Source organism: Paralichthys olivaceus, chromosome 1, assembly GCF_024713975.1.
Source record: "Paralichthys olivaceus isolate ysfri-2021 chromosome 1, ASM2471397v2, whole genome shotgun sequence".
Taxonomy (NCBI): Eukaryota; Metazoa; Chordata; class Actinopteri; order Pleuronectiformes; family Paralichthyidae; genus Paralichthys; species Paralichthys olivaceus.
This window is the reverse complement of record NC_091093.1, coordinates 18,252,983-18,272,568: the sequence shown is the minus strand read 5'-3', so window position 1 is coordinate 18,272,568 and position 19,586 is coordinate 18,252,983. Positions and strand designations below refer to the sequence as shown.

At 40.8% G+C, this 19,586-nt stretch overlaps 2 protein-coding genes across 4 annotated transcripts in view; both read left to right on the top strand.

The window, feature by feature from the left end:
* Positions 1–7,931, top strand: part of nfat5b (nuclear factor of activated T cells 5b) — a 32,357-nt gene extending 24,426 nt beyond the window's left edge. For both annotated transcript variants that reach the window (XM_020098913.2, XM_020098914.2), the window contains exons 11-13: positions 166–269; positions 501–2,355; positions 3,258–7,931. In XM_020098913.2, the coding sequence (XP_019954472.2) occupies positions 166–269; positions 501–2,355; positions 3,258–3,496 (2,198 nt within the window). In that variant the 3' untranslated portion in view covers positions 3,497–7,931. The remainder of the gene's footprint in view (positions 1–165; positions 270–500; positions 2,356–3,257) is intronic.
* Positions 7,932–10,409: 2,478 nt separating this feature from the next.
* Positions 10,410–18,589, top strand: kars1 (lysyl-tRNA synthetase 1). Of its 2 annotated transcripts, XM_020098933.2 has the most exons (15): positions 10,410–10,598; positions 12,380–12,550; positions 12,824–12,968; positions 13,057–13,222; positions 13,316–13,409; positions 13,734–13,920; positions 14,652–14,777; positions 15,035–15,154; positions 15,297–15,459; positions 15,992–16,165; positions 16,374–16,459; positions 16,556–16,641; positions 16,728–16,854; positions 16,984–17,127; positions 18,037–18,589. In XM_020098933.2, the coding sequence occupies exons 2-15, from the start codon at positions 12,411–12,413 to the stop codon at positions 18,109–18,111; spliced, it is 1,833 nt and encodes a 610-aa protein (XP_019954492.2). In that variant the 5' UTR covers positions 10,410–10,598; positions 12,380–12,410; the 3' UTR covers positions 18,112–18,589. The 2 variants fall into 2 exon arrangements, with proteins under 2 accessions (XP_019954492.2, XP_019954493.2); XM_020098934.2 differs by lacking the exon at positions 12,380–12,550 and having other exon boundaries at positions 10,414–10,598.
* Positions 18,590–19,586: the final 997 nt, after the last annotated feature.

Below are 19,586 nucleotides of genomic sequence, written 5' to 3'. Positions count from 1 at the left end.
TGTTTACTCCTTATATACTGCACTGAATGTAAACTGTACAGTGTCGACACTATTTCACTTTTTTAGCTCACAGCAACAGAGACATTTTTCATTAAAAACATTTTGACAATAAGTTTTAATATGTAATTCAATATATTAATATGTTCCCTGCTCTTGCTCCCACAGTTCTGGATAGTGCTTTGATGCCCTCCATGTTGCCTTTAGTGAAAAGAGAAGACATCACTCCGATGGAAGTGACCAGCAACCTCCAATCTTCTGGTGTTTATAAGGTGATGTATTGATCTGTTGCCTGAATAAAGGCCTCAACCTTTACATAGTGAAAACAATTGAACTGTTTTGGATGTGATTAGATATTTCAAATTACACTTTCAAAAAAATGAATTTACCTTCATACATATCCTTAAGAGAATTGTTCTTGTGGATATAGGTTTAAAATGTCATAGTGATGTGTACTCTAAGACAAAACACACCTTTTACCCTCTGTTTTGTGTTGTCAGCAGACTGGTGACCTGTGTCAAGCCCAGCAGAATCCAGACATGGCTGCAGGACATCTAAATAAAAACAAACCCTTCTCCAACAACCTGTCTCAGGCTGCAGGTGACCCTGACAAAGGTCAGGCTTCTGTTTTTACCAACACTGAGTCCCTGAGCACCATCCAGAAGCAGGACATTGCTCCCACCAGCTCATTTCCTGTGCCTCCAGACTCCCTGCTCCAGCAAGGCTCCCAGCAATTCCTCCTGGAGCCCAGAGAGGGCCGCGGCCAGGAGAGACCAGGCAGTGGCTCTGGAGTTGTGGGGAGGCTGTGTGGAGAACCTACACCCCAGCAGCAGCAGCAGCAGCAACAGCAGCAGCAACAGCAGCAGCTGCCACTGTTCCCTCTAGATGAGGTGGCCCAGCTTGAGGAGGCAGTGAGACAACTTAAAGCCAAAGGGTTCTGTAACTTACCTCTTCAGTCTGACAACTCCATGGCCAAACAGCAGCAGCAGCAGCACATGCAGCACCAACAACAGATCCAAAAACAGCAAATCCAGCAGCAACAACAGCAACAAATGCAGCAGCAGCAACAGGTGCTGGAGAATTTACAGCAGCATCTGTATCAGTCACAGATTCAGATGCAGTGTGGCATGTTTCAGGATGCCACCCAGGGCAAGAACTCAGAACAGCAGGGCTCATCACAAGGAGTGGTGCCAAACCCGGGATCTCTCTTCCAGCACCCGCAACAGCAGCAGCAGCAGCAGCAGCAACAGCAGCAGCAGCAGCAGCAGCAGCAGCAGCAGCAGCAACAAGCAGCTCTCTTTCAACAGGCAAACGACCTACTTTCTATTCAGACCAACTTCCTCCAGCAAACACCCTCTCACCCTTCACCACCCATGTTCCACAACCCCAGCTCTCTGGCTGAAACACAAGATCCACAGGGGGCTCTATTTCAGAAGGCTTCTCAGGAGCAGGTCCAGGCCGCTCTCTTTCAAAACACCATGACAGTACTACAGTCTTCAGAGCAACAGCCCGCAACCCCTGGACTTTTCCTCCCCCAATCCTCCCTGCCCACTCAGCTCACAACCAGCAATTCTCAACAACAACAACAGCAGCAGCAACAGAAGCAGCAGCAGCTGGTCTTCCTCAGTGCCCTACAGTCCCCTGCACCTGAACCACAATCAGTATTTCAGGCTCAGACCCAGCTCTCCCCCATCCAGCAGAGGAGTCCCATGGAGCAGCAGTCGCCCTCCCAGCCTCAGACCCACACCCAGCCAACCCAGCAAGCTCCCTTATTCCAGAACATCTCCCCACATCCACCTGCAAACACACTCTCTCCAGGCCAGCAGCAGCAGCAGACTGGCCTCCTGTTCTGCAATAACACTCTGTCCACCCCAGACCAGGCCTCCAGCCTTATGTTCAACAGCCAGGGCCAGATGCCACCTCTGACCAGCAGCAGTCTGGTTTCTCAAGAGCCCCAAAACTCCTCTCTGCTCTTTTCACAATCCAATCTGGTAACGGTAAACCAGCAGGATCGCTCTGAACCAATGGCCTTGGGGAACCCCACCCATCCACGACAGCAAGTCATGTTTCAGGAGCAACAGCCCATGCAGCTGGGCAGCAGCTCAAACAGCCGGCAGGAGTTGCCGGTGGGCCTCTTCATGCCTCAGTCCAACATGGCCTCTCTGCAGGGGGGACTGGCTCAAGAGCTGGCACAGTCAGCCATGTTCGCTCCACAGAACGGTGTGACGAACCTTCAAACGACCACCCCCTCCCCTGTTCAACAGCCAGGAACGCTCTTTCAGACGGCTGTGAGTGGGAGCATCAATCAGCCCAGCCAGCCTCAACAACCTGGCCTGTTTCTGTTTGGGATTCAGAACGGTAAGGAATCGATAACCTCGGTGTACACAGTAAAACTGATGAGATGACAGAGACGTATACAACAGATCAACACGTTTTTTGTGGTTACCAAATAACTATTTGTACATGAAAGGTGTTGCTACAGAGAATTTTAAGACCACTTTGCATTTCCTCTCAGCTCTGTGTTCTCTCATCAGCATTGTTTCCAGATGCTGCAGACAGCTGTTTTCAACAACAGAAATTTTGGACAGTTACACTATCACTGCTCTGTTTCTGCTTAATGTGTAAAAAGACAACTGTTGCTAAGATGTTGGCCACATCAGCTGTAAAATTGATGTCAGTGTTGTGTTCTCAGCTTGTTTCTGCTGCCCCCAAGTGGCCATAAATATGCTAATATACTTTTAATGAGAGTCATATGACACATAGAAGATAAAACAGTTACTACATAGGAAGGCACTGCGTGAAAAATGAAATTTTCAGTTTTGTTTTATTTATTTTATTAATATCCTTTTTAATTGTACCAATGTATTTGTCAATTATAAATATAAATATTTTTTGGCACATTTTCTTTCTTTCTTTCTTAGTTACCTGCTTATTGCTGGTTATTATCATATTGTTTATAAATAATTATTTATCTTACTTCCGCCCTCTTCAAAGTAAATCATTTTTCATACCTTTTTGAAAAGCAAGGTTAGGTCGTCTAATGTGGCAAGAATTAAATATAATCAACAATTGTCCTTTAGAGGAATAATTCAACAATTTATTCCCGAATACATTTTTTGTCTAAACAAAAGACTAAACATGAATGATCCATGATTTTTCTTAATGAAATAGATGTGAACTACGGGTCACATCAAAATATTTCTTTTTTTCATGGTCATTTACTCTCTTTGTCTCACCCAACTGTTTGTGCTTCCTCACAGGATGTGGCCAGTTGATGAATACTCCTGGAAACACACTGTCGGATCAGATCATAGCCATCAGCCAGTCTGGTCAGAACCAAAGAGAGAGTGATGCTCGTATCCAGTCTCTACTCAATCAGTCCCTGTCTCAGTCTGGGACTGTGCAGAACAGCATGTCCGCATCGCAGAACATGGAAAAGATCGACGACCTGCTGGTCAGCCTGCAGGAATCCGGCAGCAACTTAAGTCGTTCATATTAACTTCCCTACATTATTCTTTTACTGATATTATGTATTGAAAATGACACACAGGTAAACGCATTTGAATTTGTTTTGACAAACTGTGCATGATGTTCGTCACCAAATATTTCTCTAGCCTACTCACACATAATTTAGTCTTCATTAGGAAAAAAACTGTGAAGGTGAGCTCAACATTGTCATGGCTATGGCAGAATACGTTGCTTAAAATCAAACTGGAGAAATTAACGAAGATAGTGAACTAGAAATTTGTGTTGGACTTTCTTGGCCGAGCAGTTTGACCAAGAGAGGCGAATATCTCTTTAAAGACTGACTGACTCCCCAATGTTAAAACATGCATGTGAAAACTGAGGTGGACTGTAGATGAGAACTGTGAGAACATTTGTCATAGCTGTCTGATGATGGATGATGAGGGAGGTGAAATTTAGGCCAAATTTTCGTTCATATATCTTGTGAATTTTTGTTAATATCATATATATATGTAGATTGTGAGTCGTGTTGTTTGGTTGTCATGGTGTTTTTCTAAAGTGTTCTCCAAAGTGTCCGGTGGTTCCCGTGAATAGTGTTCCCTTTAATACTTCTTTCGTAGTTTTGTTGTTGTTGGATAGAGGGTGAAGCGCGTGGTACGGCAGGAATGTTTGGAAGGACTGTGGTATGAACGGTTGAATACATCATAGATGTCGAAGATATAATCGCTGTTGACGGGGGTTTGAAATTTGAAATATTCCCGACAGTGCGGAAAGTGAAGAGAAGGTGAGAGGGGAAGAGCGGAGAAAGGAAACTGAGAAGTAGAAAACGAATAGAAACATTTCTTGTCTTATGTGATGTGTAGTCATAAACATGTGTGTGTCATGTATGTGGATGCTTATTATTTCAATGTTGCAGCAGCTAGCTCACACCTGATGATATGAATGAGTTCACTGTAGCTGTTTCTGAGGCCACAAAGTGACGTAGGTTTTCATTGATGATATGATATAGACAGAAACTGCCCTCAGTCTGTGTCTAAGAACTTTAAAAACAAAAAACCCAAATAATAAAGTTTAGGCCTGTTTGGTACAGTAATAAAAAAAAGAATCTTTGTCATAGAGCAAGTAGCGATCAGTAACACGATCCTCACCTGCTCTAAAGCATATCTTTCTATATTAGATATTTTGCCGTCACCACAGTGTACACATAGCACTTTGTAATGTAGTATAAATGAACAGGCTAACATTTAGTCTGTATTCATCAAAACCAAACTGTGTCAGTTTGATACTATTTACAGCTTAGTCTCCTTTGAATACATTAGGAAGAAATAACTCTTTTAAGAAAGTGTAGTGGTAGAAATGTAACAAATAATGGCTGATGTGTTTGTTTGCTTTTTTTACATGTATATTCAGCACTTTATGATGCTGTGACGACTTAACTCATCCAGGGTACACTACAGTCCCACGAGAGGTGGCTTTCCTTTTTTTTAAAAAATCTCAGCCACCTCTTCCTCATTGTTTACAGTGAACAAGATACATTTCCCATGTGTTTGCATGGCAACGCTCATGTAGTCGAGCAAACTCAACAAACATATTTCCACTAGAATTTAGTTTTGAGATATTATATCATACAGTTAAATTTAACATCTCATTTCCAGCCATGTTACAACTACTACTTTTCATTCCCAAAACTAAGTGCGTTATTTATATCCGGAGAAAAGAAAAGTGCTTAGAAAATCTGGACAAATGAGGAAAGATGTGGTTCAAGACATTTTTATTCAAATGCTGTGATTTCACTCGACTTATTTAATTACATGCATCTACAGTAGAGAGAGAGTAGAATGTAATACAGTATATTAATATTATGTTTTTGTCTTAAGGGTAGGATGGATTTGTGTTGTAGAGTCATTTTGCGTCAGGAACGCACGAACTGGAGTAGTATTCTTAAACGAGCCGTTTTATTCAAGTGATGGATTTAGTTGAATGTTGTCGTTTGTCGGCTACAACTGTACATTATGTTTCTCACCTGGATCAACGTATTAACATGCAGTAACAGAGCCCTTTTTTATGTTTTCCTTTAATTGGAAACTCATCTACAGATTTAATGTTGGCCTGTGGCCTCAGGACCAAAGTATGACTCCAATACTGCTTTGCATGAATCCTGATGACAGGCCAGTTTTATGGCTCATGAGTTTGTGTTTGCTTTTATTTTTTCCTACTTGCAATTAAACTTATTAGAAAATCATAGACAGCCTATTCTTTTCCCTCCTAAAGATACAGATTTCATTGACGTCACTTCTTTCTCTCTGTTTATTGTGTTTTTGTGTCGTATGTGGTTTTACTGTACGTGTGTGCATGAACAAGGGGCTGGTCTCTGCTGATGACAGAATTGGCTCAGTTTAATGCATTGTCTTGTTTGTCTCTGTACAGTTTGTCAGAAACTCATAAACACAGTTACATTTTATACACTTTTCAATCAGCGTGTTTTTGTGACTTGACCAATGTGATTTGTGGAACTACAGTGTGTTGGTTTGAGCAGTTAGATGGTGTTTTTTAAAGGGACCCTACTCCTGAAGGAAACCTGACTTTGGAGAAAAGAGCTATCTGTGATTGGCTTTCTTCAACTTGTGAAGTAGAAAAATTGAGATCTCCAGTGTTGAATATTTATGATTTTATTTGTTTTTGTTTGTTTTACAGTTAGTTTTTTTCTAGTACCTGTTCCTCGTTTTGGAGAATCTAATTTATTTGTGTGTTGGTTATTATCTAAATTGTTTCCCGTAATCATAGTTCTCAATGTACTGATGAGCCCCCACACTCTGAATGATATACATTCCTATGCACAGTTGCTCCTTTGTGAATCAGTATACAACTTAATGAACATATCATATCATGTGTATGTTCGAGACTTTTAATTGGCCCTTAAGTTGTGTTTAAAGTTAAAAGCAGAGAAAAATTGCACCGAACTTCAAAAGTTTAAAAAAAATAGGACCAACAAATTTCAGTATTTTTACTATGACTATAATTCTAAATGTGATTATAAAGCGTGGCTGTAAATGCTTCGCTTAAGTTCCAGGATGTTCTTTTGTACACACACTGGGGAGGTAATTACTTTTTTGTAATTACAGTTTCCTCATTTGTTTATTTACAATGTAACTGTAGATCAGAAATACACGAGTGTTACTCTTCATACAGTCTTTACTAATTGTATGTAAAAGAGCAGGATTGTTGATAAAAGTTCTCACTTTTTCCAAGAAGCTACAAACTAACATTCACTGTTTTCCTGCAATAGAACAAGACGGGGCTTGTTATTAACATTACCAGTTCATTTAATACCAACAAACTGAGTTTGCTATCACAGGTTTTTTTTTCCTAACATGTCACTTTAGACACAAATATAAGCTGTACATGTGCCTTGAGGAGATGTTGTAGTATCGACCAGATGTTTTACCGTTGTCTGTTTAACAAGCCGCTTGCCCCCGTAGGCCGGTGACGATTAGTCCTCATTAACTAGAATGTTTTAAGCCATAAGACTTTAAGTGTGCTTTAAATGCTCAACAGCAGTGACCAGATAAATGTGGTTGTGGTTGTTACATGTGTTGTGCAATTCCTGTCATGCATCTTATTTGTTTGTACTGAAGTATCCTTTGCATTTATGTTACACGACCTAGATGCAGACAAACTTTTTCTCTGAAACTGCTATGCAGCTAATATACTGTAAATGTAGATCTGTTAGTTTTTGAATATATATTTTTCTATATATGGCCTCTCCTGAGAAACCAAAATAGATGTTCTTTCTATTATTTATGTTGCTTGTTGAAATGTTTTCTGATGCTTTAAGTGCCACCTGAAACCGATTAGAAATCTTTCAGTCAGTTGAAATTTAAATTTCTCTTTTCAACATTGATGTTCTTTTCTTTCTTTTTTGATTCAAAGGTCACTAATTGTATTTTTTATTACATTGTTTCTAATAAGGTGAATGTGGTGGTTTGTTATATCCAGGCCTGTTGTTTATTGGTGTAGTGGTTCCTTGTCTTTATGATTTCTCTCAGGGCCTTGGAGATATCATATATTCTTATTCTGACCAATAGCATCAATGCATGATAGTTTTGTGTAATTTAACTACACATTCTGCAAAACAATATTCAATGTAATTTATCCCGACTTTGTTCTGAGTCTGACATTATAATTTTCCAAAAATGTGCCTTTTCCAGATCTCTGTAATATCGTTAAAGTCCATTCCCTTAACACAAGAGAACCACTTTACCAGTAAACAGCTTCTTTTAGTCCTGGAAATAACGAGGGGGAAATTTAGTCTTTTTGTTTCTAAAAATGTGAACAATCGTCTGATAATCACCCTGGGGAGAAAAAAATCTTTCTATATATTTGGCTTTTGTTGGGACATTTGTTTTTTTCTCTTGCAAATACACTTTTGTAAACTTGCTGCTATCTCTATTAAACATATACACGTTCAATGTTTGGCCTTTGAGTTTTTATTTCATGATTTACTGCAGAAGAGGACCTGACTGTGCCTTCTACCAACAAACAAAATGTGTGTAATCAGAAAACGTAACTTCTTTCCAGCTTGTCTGTCCTTCAAATAAGCAAGTCCCCAAATCTTGTTAAATAGAATAATTCAATGTTTTTTTATCTATCCGACGTCTGAAAATATTAAATGTCAAATTCTGAACATGCAAACGTGGCTGCCAGTGCAGTAAGTGAATTCCTCTTAATGAAAGGTCTTGCAACTTTTTTTACCGCTGAAACTCCAAAGGTGTTTCGTGGAATCAAATACCTTACTGAGGTTTCCATTGGCATAGTGGTTAGAAGATAATGAGTGGATTTATTTGGGTGAACCATCCATTTAAGGTCAAGGCATTGTCAAAACACTTGGAATGATAGGGAAACCCAGGACAGGCTTGTGTGCGGAGTGTAAGGAACAGGAATTGGTGGAGCATGTGGTTATGAGTTGTAGGAGGTATGGGACACAGAGGGTATAATGAGGAGGGGTCTCAGGGAATTAGGGGTCTCATGATAGGAGGAATACTGAGTATGGAGGACAGATAACAGGTGAGGGTACTAGTAGCATTTTTAAGGGATACATGGTTTTTTTCTTCTATTATTCTATTTAGAATATAGGACAAGATGTTGAAAAACCCAGGTGTTATCAGCCACCAGTAGATGTTATGACTTCGGTTGTCATGAAGTGTTTTGACCTCGGAATCATCGATACAGGCTTAACTTGAGGGTGAACCATGGTCAATCTGGCTTGTATGTCAGTACTATAAAAGCCATGTGGCCCACTCAGTAGATCAGACATCATTACTTCTATGCCTTTTTGAACTATCTCTTCTCTCCTCTCTTTTCCACCCATCTCTCCTCTCCTCCCCTTTTTCTTTGCTCACCCCAACCAGTCTAGGCAGATAACCGCCCACATTGAGCCTGGTTCTAGAGGTTTCTCCCTGTTCATGAGGGAGTTTTTCTCTCCACAGTGGCCAAAGTTCTTGCATTGTGAGAACTGTTGGGTTTCTCTATATTAATACGATTTTAAGGTCTTGACCTACTATGTAAAGTGCCTTGAGATAATGTATGTTATGATTAGGCGCTATACAAATAAAATTGAATTGAATTGAATTAAACTATACTCTTTCCCATTTTAGAACATAGGACAAGATGGAGAATATCCCTTGTACGTTCTACCGCACCAATTAATGCCTACCACCAGCAGATGTTAGTGACCACCAGCAGATGTTAGTGACCACCAGCAGGTGTTAGTGACCACCAGCAGATGTTAGTGACCACCAGCAGATGTTAGTGACCACCAGCAGATGTTAGTGACCACCAGCAGGTGTTAGCAGATGTTAGTGACCACCAGCAGGTGTTAGCGGATATTAGTGACCACCAGCTGATGTTAGTGACCACCAGCAGGTGTTAGCAGATGTTAGTGACCACCAGCTGATGTTAGTGACCACCAGCAGGTGTTAGCAGATGTTAGTGACCACCAGCAGGTGTTAGCGGATATTAGTGACCACCAGCTGATGTTAGTGACCACCAGCAGATGTTAGCAGATGTTAGTGACCACCAGCTGATGTTAGTGACCACCAGCAGGTGATAGCAGATGTTAGTGACCACCAGCTGATGTTAGCGGATGTTAGTGACCACCAGCAGGTGTTAGTGACCACCAGCAGGTGTTAGCGGAAGTTAGTGACCACCAGCAGGTGTTAGCGGAAGTTAGTGACCACCAGCAGGTGTTAGTGACCACCAGCAGGTGTTAGCGGAAGTTAGTGACCACCAGCAGGTGTTAGCGGAAGTTAGTGACCACCAGCAGGTGTTAGTGACCACCAGCAGGTGTTAGCGGAAGTTAGTGACCACCAGCAGGTGTTAGTGACCACCAGCAGGTGTTAGCGGAAGTTAGTGACCACCAGCAGGTGTTAGCGGAAGTTAGTGACCACCAGCAGGTGTTAGTGACCACCAGCAGGTGTTAGCGGAAGTTAGTGACCACCAGCAGGTGTTAGCGGATGTTAGTGACCACCAGCAGATGTTAGTGACCACCAGCAGGTGTTAGCGGAAGTTAGTGACCACCAGCAGGTGTTAGCGGAAGTTAGTGACCACCAGCAGGTGTTAGCGGAAGTTAGTGACCACCAGCAGGTGTTAGCAGATGTTAGTGACCACCAGCTGATGTTCGGGACATATCCTCGGTTGTGTACCTTGGGGATTTGGCTATTAAATGGAAATAGATGTTTGGGTGACAGACTTATAGGGTTTTTACAGTAGGAGTAGGGTGTAAAGTAGGATCAAGGATTTAGTAAACTACATGTTAAAGTGTGTTTTATATATATAATATATAATAATATAAGATATAATAATTATTATTTTAATTGTATTTATTTAGATTGAGTCTATTTTCTGATCAACAATCAGAAGGTGGCGGTAATGAGCCCATAAGCAGGATGCAAACCGCCCTAAAAGAAGAAGAAGAAGAAACCCAACTTTTGTCTCGGGCTCATTTCCGACAGTCCCTCAAACGCACCATCCACTTCTCGCGTGTTTGCAGCGCGCGCTCGTCCTCCGATCTTTCCTCCAGGCGCACAGTGAAACATGGCCGACGTGACAGCGGCGGACGGAGACAAACTCAGCAAAAAGTAAGCGTCTGTTTCTCTACCGTCATATTGAATCCTTCCTCCACCGCCACTCTCTGTTAGGTGAAGTCGCCCGCAGCCTCCGCACGTGTGAGTGTTTAAAACGTGGCTGTGCGACGTGACTCCATGTTACATCAGGCTCCAGTGAAGTCGGGATCCATATGAAGCCGAGAGAGAAGCCTACACATCCCGTGATTCAGTTCGGTTTTGCCTCTGGTAGTTGTATTCCTGAGTGTGAGCTGGAGCCGTTCGTGCTCGTGCGTTTTATCAAACAGAAAAACTACAAGATCCAAAATGCATGTTAGAAAAAAATGTCTTCCGCACATTGATTTCGGATTCGTCTGTTTTATTTTAATTTGAACGTGTCATCTGTAGAAATGTGGATGTTTTGCTGTAGTTATATTTCATATTGAGCGTCCCAGCAATTCTTCCATTTTCTCCAGCTTTGATTTTTTTTCTAATTATTAAAATACAATGCAAACTATAAAGTCACGTTTTTGATTTCTAGATAAAATCGTTCTGTCTCAGGTTGAGCGAATAAATACACCCAAATAACATGAGAGCACACAAAGTAAAGAAAAATAACAAACGTAATCAAATCAAAGATATCATATCTCATTTGAACTAAGGACTATTTAATACTGAAATCAGCTGAAAGGCTCTCTTGTGCATTGACTGTCTTTTCTCAGTGGTAGTATTAATGTTGTCTGTGACACACCCAATGGACTAATCGAAAGTCAAAGTTACAGTGTATAGAATTTTGTGATATCTAATCTTGCATGTTGCAGCTGAATACCCCTCACCCACCCACCCTCTCCTTCCAAAGTGAAAGAGAAACTGTGGTAGCCCTTGATAAAAACTCAAAAGGTGTTTAGTTTGTCCAGTCTGGACTAATGTAAATAACATGGCATCCTCCGTAGAGAGGGTCCCCTCGATGTAAATATAAAGTATTTAAATATAAAGGATCTTTTCTGGGGTAAAGAAAACTACAATTCATACAATTTAGATGAAACAAACTAGTGAAAACATCATGAGAATTATTCTACATTAAATGTCTGCCAATAGATCCCTTTCACCTAAATCTTACACACTGGACCTTTAAGTCAATCTTCAACCAGTTTCTTAATATAAAATCTGCTGCCTTTTCTCTCGGCCTCATTAAGTCTTGGTCTGAGTTCCGTTTCCCCCCATCAGTGTTTCCTGTTTGTCTTAAGACATCCTCTACTAGAAAATGTAGCCACTTTCAGACATGAACTCCAGAAAATCTTCTGATATTATCCGGAGGGGCTGTATGTGAGGATGCAAGTGTCTGAGTCAAAGGCTCTGGACTTTCTCTTTCCAGCCTCTGAGTAAAAAACTCTGGATAATATCCGGAGGAGCCAATGTGAGAACACAGCAGGAGATTCTCTGGAAGATTCACCACTAGCTAGTGATGTTTCAAACACACAACAGAAGCAAAAATGAAAAAACTAAAAGAATACAACTATCTCAGGATTAAAACAAGATGTGGTACAAATTGAAGACAGACAAAGATGTCAACAGAGACTTTGGTTTTAAGGGCTGACAACAGTGTCGATATTATGTAAACAAAAACACAGGATCTCCTCAGCAGAGTTAATAAATTACGGCCTGCCTCCTGCATGCTGTGCCACCCTTCACCTGAATGTTCCAGAGATGTCTTTGCTTATGTCAACACGTCTGAGTGTGAAAGACAAATCGGGACCCAATTTTGCTGATATTTTCTATAGTTCATGTCTGAAAACGGCTTATGTCTATTTTCTCAGGTCTGCCTGCTGCTGACTGTGATAGCTCAGCATGCTGTACCTGGTCAGGGCAGCCAGGCAGCAGCTGTCTCGGGCCTGTGGGGTCAGGGAACAGTGGTTAAAATGTGCGTCCCCACGTACAGCTGCGGTCCCGGCCCAATTTTACGGGAACCGATCGAGAGGTGACAAAAGGTTGGTGGCTTTTTCATTCCCATGGGAAAAACAACCAACCTTTTGTCATCAGAGCAAATGTGGTTCCCCTCCCCTGTCTGCATGATTATTTGTTTTGCGTCTCTGTTCTGACTAGATTGTGCTCATCCCTGAAAACAAAATGTACAGCGTGATTATGTGGGAAATCATTTGTGTGTCGTGTTCACCAGTTTGAATGTCCATTACCTTTCATCTGTAGTTATGTCATCAACAGCAAAAATGTAATATTTTGATTCCTCCTCACTTTTCTGTCAGTGAGCTGAAGAGACGAATGAAAGCTGAGAAGAAGGCAGCTGAGAAAGATGCCAAGGTCAAAGAGCAGGTGCAGCAAAAGAAAGAATCCAATGACCAGGCAGAGCAAAACAGCTGTCGGCTGGATGAGGAGTCTCTCGACCCAAATGTGAGTTTTTTTGAACCATGATTACACTTTTACTTATTAAACCTCCTTCTGTTTCGGTTTCAATCAAATGCATTTTCCTCTTTTGCAGCAATACTTCAAGATCCGCACCCAGGCCATCCAGGAACTGAAGGGCACAGCTGAGGACCCGTACCCACACAAGTACCATGTAGACCTGTCACTCACAGAGTTCATTGAGAAATACAATCATCTACAGCCGGGAGACCAGCTGACAGATGTTACTCTCAAAGTGACAGGTACCAGACATATTTTATGATCATAAACGTATTAGTTAATTTATACTGCTATTGTAATTCAGCAGTAGAGCCACTTAACATATTATTTTTCAGGTCGCGTCCATGCCAAGAGGGAGTCTGGGGCCAAGCTGATCTTCTATGACCTGCGAGGCGAAGGCGTCAAGCTGCAGGTTATGGCAAACTCAAGGTACTGATTGACGGCCAATGTAAAAAGCATACTTTATATTTGCTGTTCTGTAGATGGTATTTTCAGGTGTAACAATGGTCTGTTCACAGTTCAGTAGATTCACCGCATATTTTTTGCTAATTTCAACAATAAATTGGATTGAATACAGTTTGATTGGTCACACGCCCAAACTGTCAAGATAAATGCGGATGTTGTTTATTGGCATTAAGCAACGTGAGGTGATATTTAGAGGCATTCTGACAGCTAACGAATGCAGATTCATTTGGATACTTATGAGTACAGTGAGTTTGTTTTCTGAACTGTGTCTTGTTTTGCCGTTGTCAGAAACTATAAGTCTGAGGAAGCCTTTGTGGCCATCAACAACAAACTCCGCCGTGGTGACATCATCGGTGTCCATGGCAACCCAGGGAAGACTAAAAAAGGGGAGTTGAGCATCATTCCCATCGAGCTGACCCTGCTGTCTCCTTGTTTGCACATGCTGCCCCATCTCCACTTCGGCCTCAAAGACAAGGTAATGTCTGACGTGATGAGACACTCCATGTCAGCGAGAGACGTCTTAACGCGCCTCTCTTCCTGACAGCAACACAATCATACGTTTCTGTAAATTCCACATTTAGATATTTCATTCTGGATAAAATTATATGAATTAATACAAAGTAAAAGCATTAGTTCTCACGTCTTTAAAGTTTCTTTGCATGTAGGGCAGTGACTACTTTTTTTTAAGCATTTGCATTGTGAAAGTCTTACACTGAAAATTGTACTTGTTGAACTGTGTTGATTATATCTATTATATTGTTATAACTAGTGCTGGGCAGTATACAACATATTCAGCCAGCAAGCATGGGGAAGGTTCCAGTTTATCTGGTGCAATGCTACCAGAATCGTTTTTCAGGAACTTTTACTCTCAAATGAGGACATAGTTCTTCTTTCTCTACTAAGAAGAGAAAGAAGAAACGTGTTCTCATGAGGCACTAGTAACATTAACAGAAAAAGCTCATAGGGGCAGTTATATAAAGTATCACAGTGCTTAAAGATTACATGGTTACATACATGGTTAAAACACCAAACTAAAGCTAAGGATTTTTGCAAGGTTCCCAAATTTAACTGAAGTTTTCTTCAAGAAAATCCATATTTGGTCACAACGGCCAGTGTTGATGGAGGAAAAAATATCAACATCATTACGACTGCAACAATCAACTTTGAAACTCCTTTTCTCACTACTATGCGATCTGTCTCTCAAAGGAAACACGATTCCGCCAGCGCTATTTGGATCTGATCCTCAATGACTATGTGAGGCAGAAGTTTATAACTCGCGCCAAGATCATCACATACCTGCGTAAATTCCTGGATGAGCTTGGATTTTTAGAGGTAAGACGTTGAGTCTGAAGCAGTTTGAGTTGTTGATCATGTCACAACTAATCATTTGTTGCACTGGAAGTTCAAGTCTCTATATTTTCCACTTGTGTTGAAAAAAATACTTACTCACATATTTATTGAATTTGTAATACATTTGGATTTTATAAAAGAATGCTCTCACTAATAATTTGTAAAAAAAATAAAAAAAAATCAATTTCAACATTTGAGTCAGTTAAAATCATTAAAATGTGCTTTTCTGAATCCTTTAGATTGAGACACCAATGATGAACATTATTCCTGGTGGAGCAGTGGCTCGTCCATTTGTTACTTACCACAACGAGCTGGATATGAACCTGTTCATGAGGATTGCTCCTGAGCTCTACCACAAGGTAAAATATTGTGTCTTCCTTCTCAGTTATCACTCCCAGAAGGAATATTTGATGTATTTGAGTGAATTCCTTCTGGGTTTGGGCTTGTTACATTTCTCAAAATGTCTAAATATCGATACTGTGCTTCATGTTGTTCCTGCAGATGCTTGTGGTTGGTGGAATAGACAGAGTGTATGAGATTGGTCGTCAGTTCAGGAACGAAGGCATCGATATGACTCATAATCCAGAGTTCACCACCTGTGAATTCTATATGGCTTATGCAGATTACTATGATTTGATGGACATTACAGAGAAACTTCTCTCAGGTAAGTGAAAACACTAGCACAGGCTGCAGTTTAGCACCAGTGAACTGGTATTTTCCAGGGGTGCTGACATTTGGTATGTTGGTGACTTGCTGAGTGTGTTTAAAGGGGAATGTAAGTAGTGAATGTGACCCTGATTGTCACAGCCTCCTGTAATCATGTCAGGAATGCTCTATGTCCTGAATGCACAGAGCACGGCACGTTTTTAGGTTTTTTTAAAATGTATTTTACAATGACCTGCATTCAGTGTGGAGCTTGCCATGAGCTTCTCAGCTGGCAAACGCCTTCATCAGGAAAATGTGCAGATACACTGAAAATTTGACTAGTGCAGCACAGAGCCTCAGAGGTATTGTTATCTCAGCCAAAGGAGGTCCCTGTGAAACAAAAGAGAAACTATGGCTTCTCTTTCGTTTTGACTGTGTGAACCTCTCTTAGAGCTCTGTTTCTTGGTACACTTGGTATTTACGGGAAATGTGAGCTGTTGGCAAAGAGTAAAACTGCTCTCCTCACCTCAGTGGCTCCCTCTTTGCTTCAGGAATGGTGAAGCACATCACTGGAGGATACAAGGTGACATATCACCCTGATGGTCCGGAGGGTCAGGCCCATGAGATTGACTTCACTCCACCATTCAGAAGAGTGAGCATGACACACAACCTGGAGGAGATCATGGGAGTCAAATTCCCTCCAAGTGACAGCTACGACAGTGACGGTAAGAGTCGTAGGGATGAAATAAAAAAACTACCTCTGAAAAGTGAGATTAGAATATGTCTTTCTTTTCCTCTTATGTGTGGTATTCTTTCTTCATCACTCTTCCACATATAGATTTTATTTCACAGCTTTATTAATTCTGTAGAAAAAACCCCACCTCAGTAATAGTTTATCTGATTCCTCTTTGTCCTCCACACTTTTGTCCCCAGAGACGCGTAAATTCTTTGACGAACTGTGCGCCAAGAAAGGAGTTGAATGTCCTCCACCCAGAACCACTGCCCGCCTCCTTGACAAGGTGCTCTATAGTGAAGATCACCACCTGTTGAACAGTTTGTTGCTTTCTCTCTCTGTTTTTCTTCAAAGTCTTTACCAATTACGTTTGTCTCTGCAGTTGGTTGGAGATTACCTTGAGGTCACGTGCATCAATCCCACATTCATCTGTGATCACCCTCAAATCATGAGTCCCTTGGCAAAATGGTGAGAAACGCTTCATTTCACCTTTGTATTTTATCTTTTGAAAATGCAGTGCTCCGGTTCATCATGAAATCCTGTCATTGTTTCAGGCACAGATCACAGAAAGGCCTGACGGAGCGTTTTGAGCTCTTTGTGATGAAGAAGGAAGTCTGCAACTCTTACACTGAGTTGAATGATCCAATAAGACAGAGGGAGCTGTTTGAGCAGCAAGCCAAGGTGAGGATAAAACCTTCCCCCATCTACCCTGATACATCGTCCAACCATCTAAAGGTTCAGGCTTCTTACTGTGGCAGTGGGAGTGTGTACACCAGTGCATGCTAATAATAAGACTTGAATCTTTTTCAGGCCAAAGCTGAGGGTGATGATGAAGCCATGTTTGTCGATGAGACCTTCTGCACGGCACTGGAGTATGGTCTGCCACCAACCGCTGGCTGGGGAATGGGCATCGACCGTCTCACCATGTTCCTGACCGACTCCAACAACATCAAGGTAAAGCTGTCGTATCAATCCTGAATGGTGCAGTCACTTTTTCAATAAGTCCTTATTTGTCATTGTCTTTAAAAATAAATGCTAATCTTAGCATTTTTGATCCGATTGCCTTAGTGAAGGCTAAAAGAAAATCTAGGTCATTATTAAAGGAAACATTACACCTATTTTGATTTGTGCACTCATCAACCACCAAAGTCGTCACGTCTTTCCCTGCACTAGCAGAAAGATTCACTAATAAAGCTCAGGCCATTCACATGTAATGGATTGAAGCTTCTTGCTGTTGCTTGCTAAACCTCACTGGTGTGTTGATGGTCATTCAGCGCTGTAACACGATGAACAGTTGGTAAAATAGGGTCTAAAATGCTCCAGTATTTTAGAAAAAATGAACTACAGCTAGCCACTATGGTTGATATGTTATTTTGGCTTCTCTATAATACCATGACTATACTGTGTCTCCTCTACATTTTTCTATTTTGTAGTTTGCTGGTCACAGTGATTAATTGATTATTTTATGTTCTAGAAAATGAAAATGAAGTTGTATCAGTCTGTCAGAAAAAAATGGCATGACATGATAGTTTACTCCAGCATTTCCCATTGGTTTCATATTAAAACTTAACCCAATCTCTAATGTAGTATTTTGTGCTATTGTTTGTTCTCTCCTTTCCATCGGGAGCAGTGGGACAAATCCTAGTGCACAAGTATTTTCCCCCCAGATTCAAATATGAATCATATCTGATCTGATTGGTGACAAAGAGCAGACTCTAATTGAAATAAATAGTGGCTTTAAGTCAGTGTACAAGCGCTGCGATTTTCATTGATATTGTCATACTTGATGTGCATATATTTACCCCTCTCCCTCAGAAGCAAAAAAAACAAAAAAACAAATCTGACAGTTCTGTCTTTTCACAGGAGGTGCTGCTGTTTCCCGCCATGAAGCCTGATGACAATAAGACATCAGCTCCCACAGAGGGAACGTCTGTCTAATGACATGACCTCACATGACCTCTGAGCAGGAGTCAGTATCAAGCCTTCATCTCACTGTGGTCATCAGTGGAATCTAAGGGTTTTGTGTTTTATCAATGTAGTCAAAGGTCACAGTGTTGCTATTAAGGAAAACCATCCTGTGTCAGTTAAATACTTTTTTTCCCTCTTATATCTTTCTAACTTTCATGGACACATTCTTATGTCATGGTCATCCAGACTGTTAATGCTATCATGTGACCTGAAGTATGCAGACGTGGATGAAATATATGTAGAGATACTTCAAATGGGGCTTGATTGTTGTTGCCTAATACACAGATTAGATACATCACATGACAACAAAGCTCAAGCTCCTAATAAAGTTTTCTCAGTATAACCATCTGTTTTTTACCACTTCTGCTCTTTTTACTTGTCATATTCCACAAAATCTAAATTCCAAGAAAGTTTAAACAAATCTGAATAAAGTGCAAGTTAATCTACACATTTGAGGCTCTTGTGATGTTTTTCAGTGTGTTTACAGAACAAACAACTGATAATTCAGTCTCTTTCTAGAAATGCTCCGACTCTTTCACCGGGAGAGCAAAGTCACACTGACCCTGCAGCTGAATAACTAAACATTTACAGTCAGTAATATGCCCACTTACAATTTCAAATTATTTACATTGAATTACAAAAGATTTATGTAATTATTTGTGTCCTGTCATATTATATCTTAGAATAAATTTCTTTCCGTTCTGTAATTAATTGAAGGTACCTAAACTCACACTCATGTCCCCTGTAATGGAAAAACATTTTACCTTGGCTTTAACGTTCATGTGGAACTTCTTTGACATTCTCTGCCTGTGACTCTCACTTCCTATATTAAGATCGCACAGACCAGATTAAACTGGTCCTAATGGTGTTGCAGGATATCCTAAATGAAAGTGAAAGTACAGTGGCTGTTGGGAAAAAACACCTTCACAGAGGGAGTGAAGGATTGAAACACATTGATCTCAGTATCTATAGGTGCAGTTAGGCTCTCCTTTAAAAAAGCTTGATTTATGATCTCCGAGTTTATTGAGAAATTGCTAAATGTTAAAGCTTGTTCTGATCCCAGTCTATAAACTAGAATCTGAACCCTGGATTGTGATTTAAATCAAATAACTTGTCACTATAAAGAGGTGAAAACTTTGACAAAATTTAACTATTAGAGTTGGCTTAGACAAGGACAAAAGAACAAAAAATAATCCCCTCATTAAGACGCTGACTGAGTAGATGGAATGACTGACTCTCACACAGGCAGCTTTAGGAAGCAGCAAACAATACAGATGCCACAGATATGACCAGGGCGGTAACACATTCTGCTGTTAACATTCCTGTGTGTGTGTGTGTGTGTGTGTGTGTGTGTGTGTGTGTGTGTGTGTGTGTGTGTGTACGGAACAATAGACCTCATAGGGACAAAGCCTGATCCTAATGATGTAAAACATAACTTTTGAGGT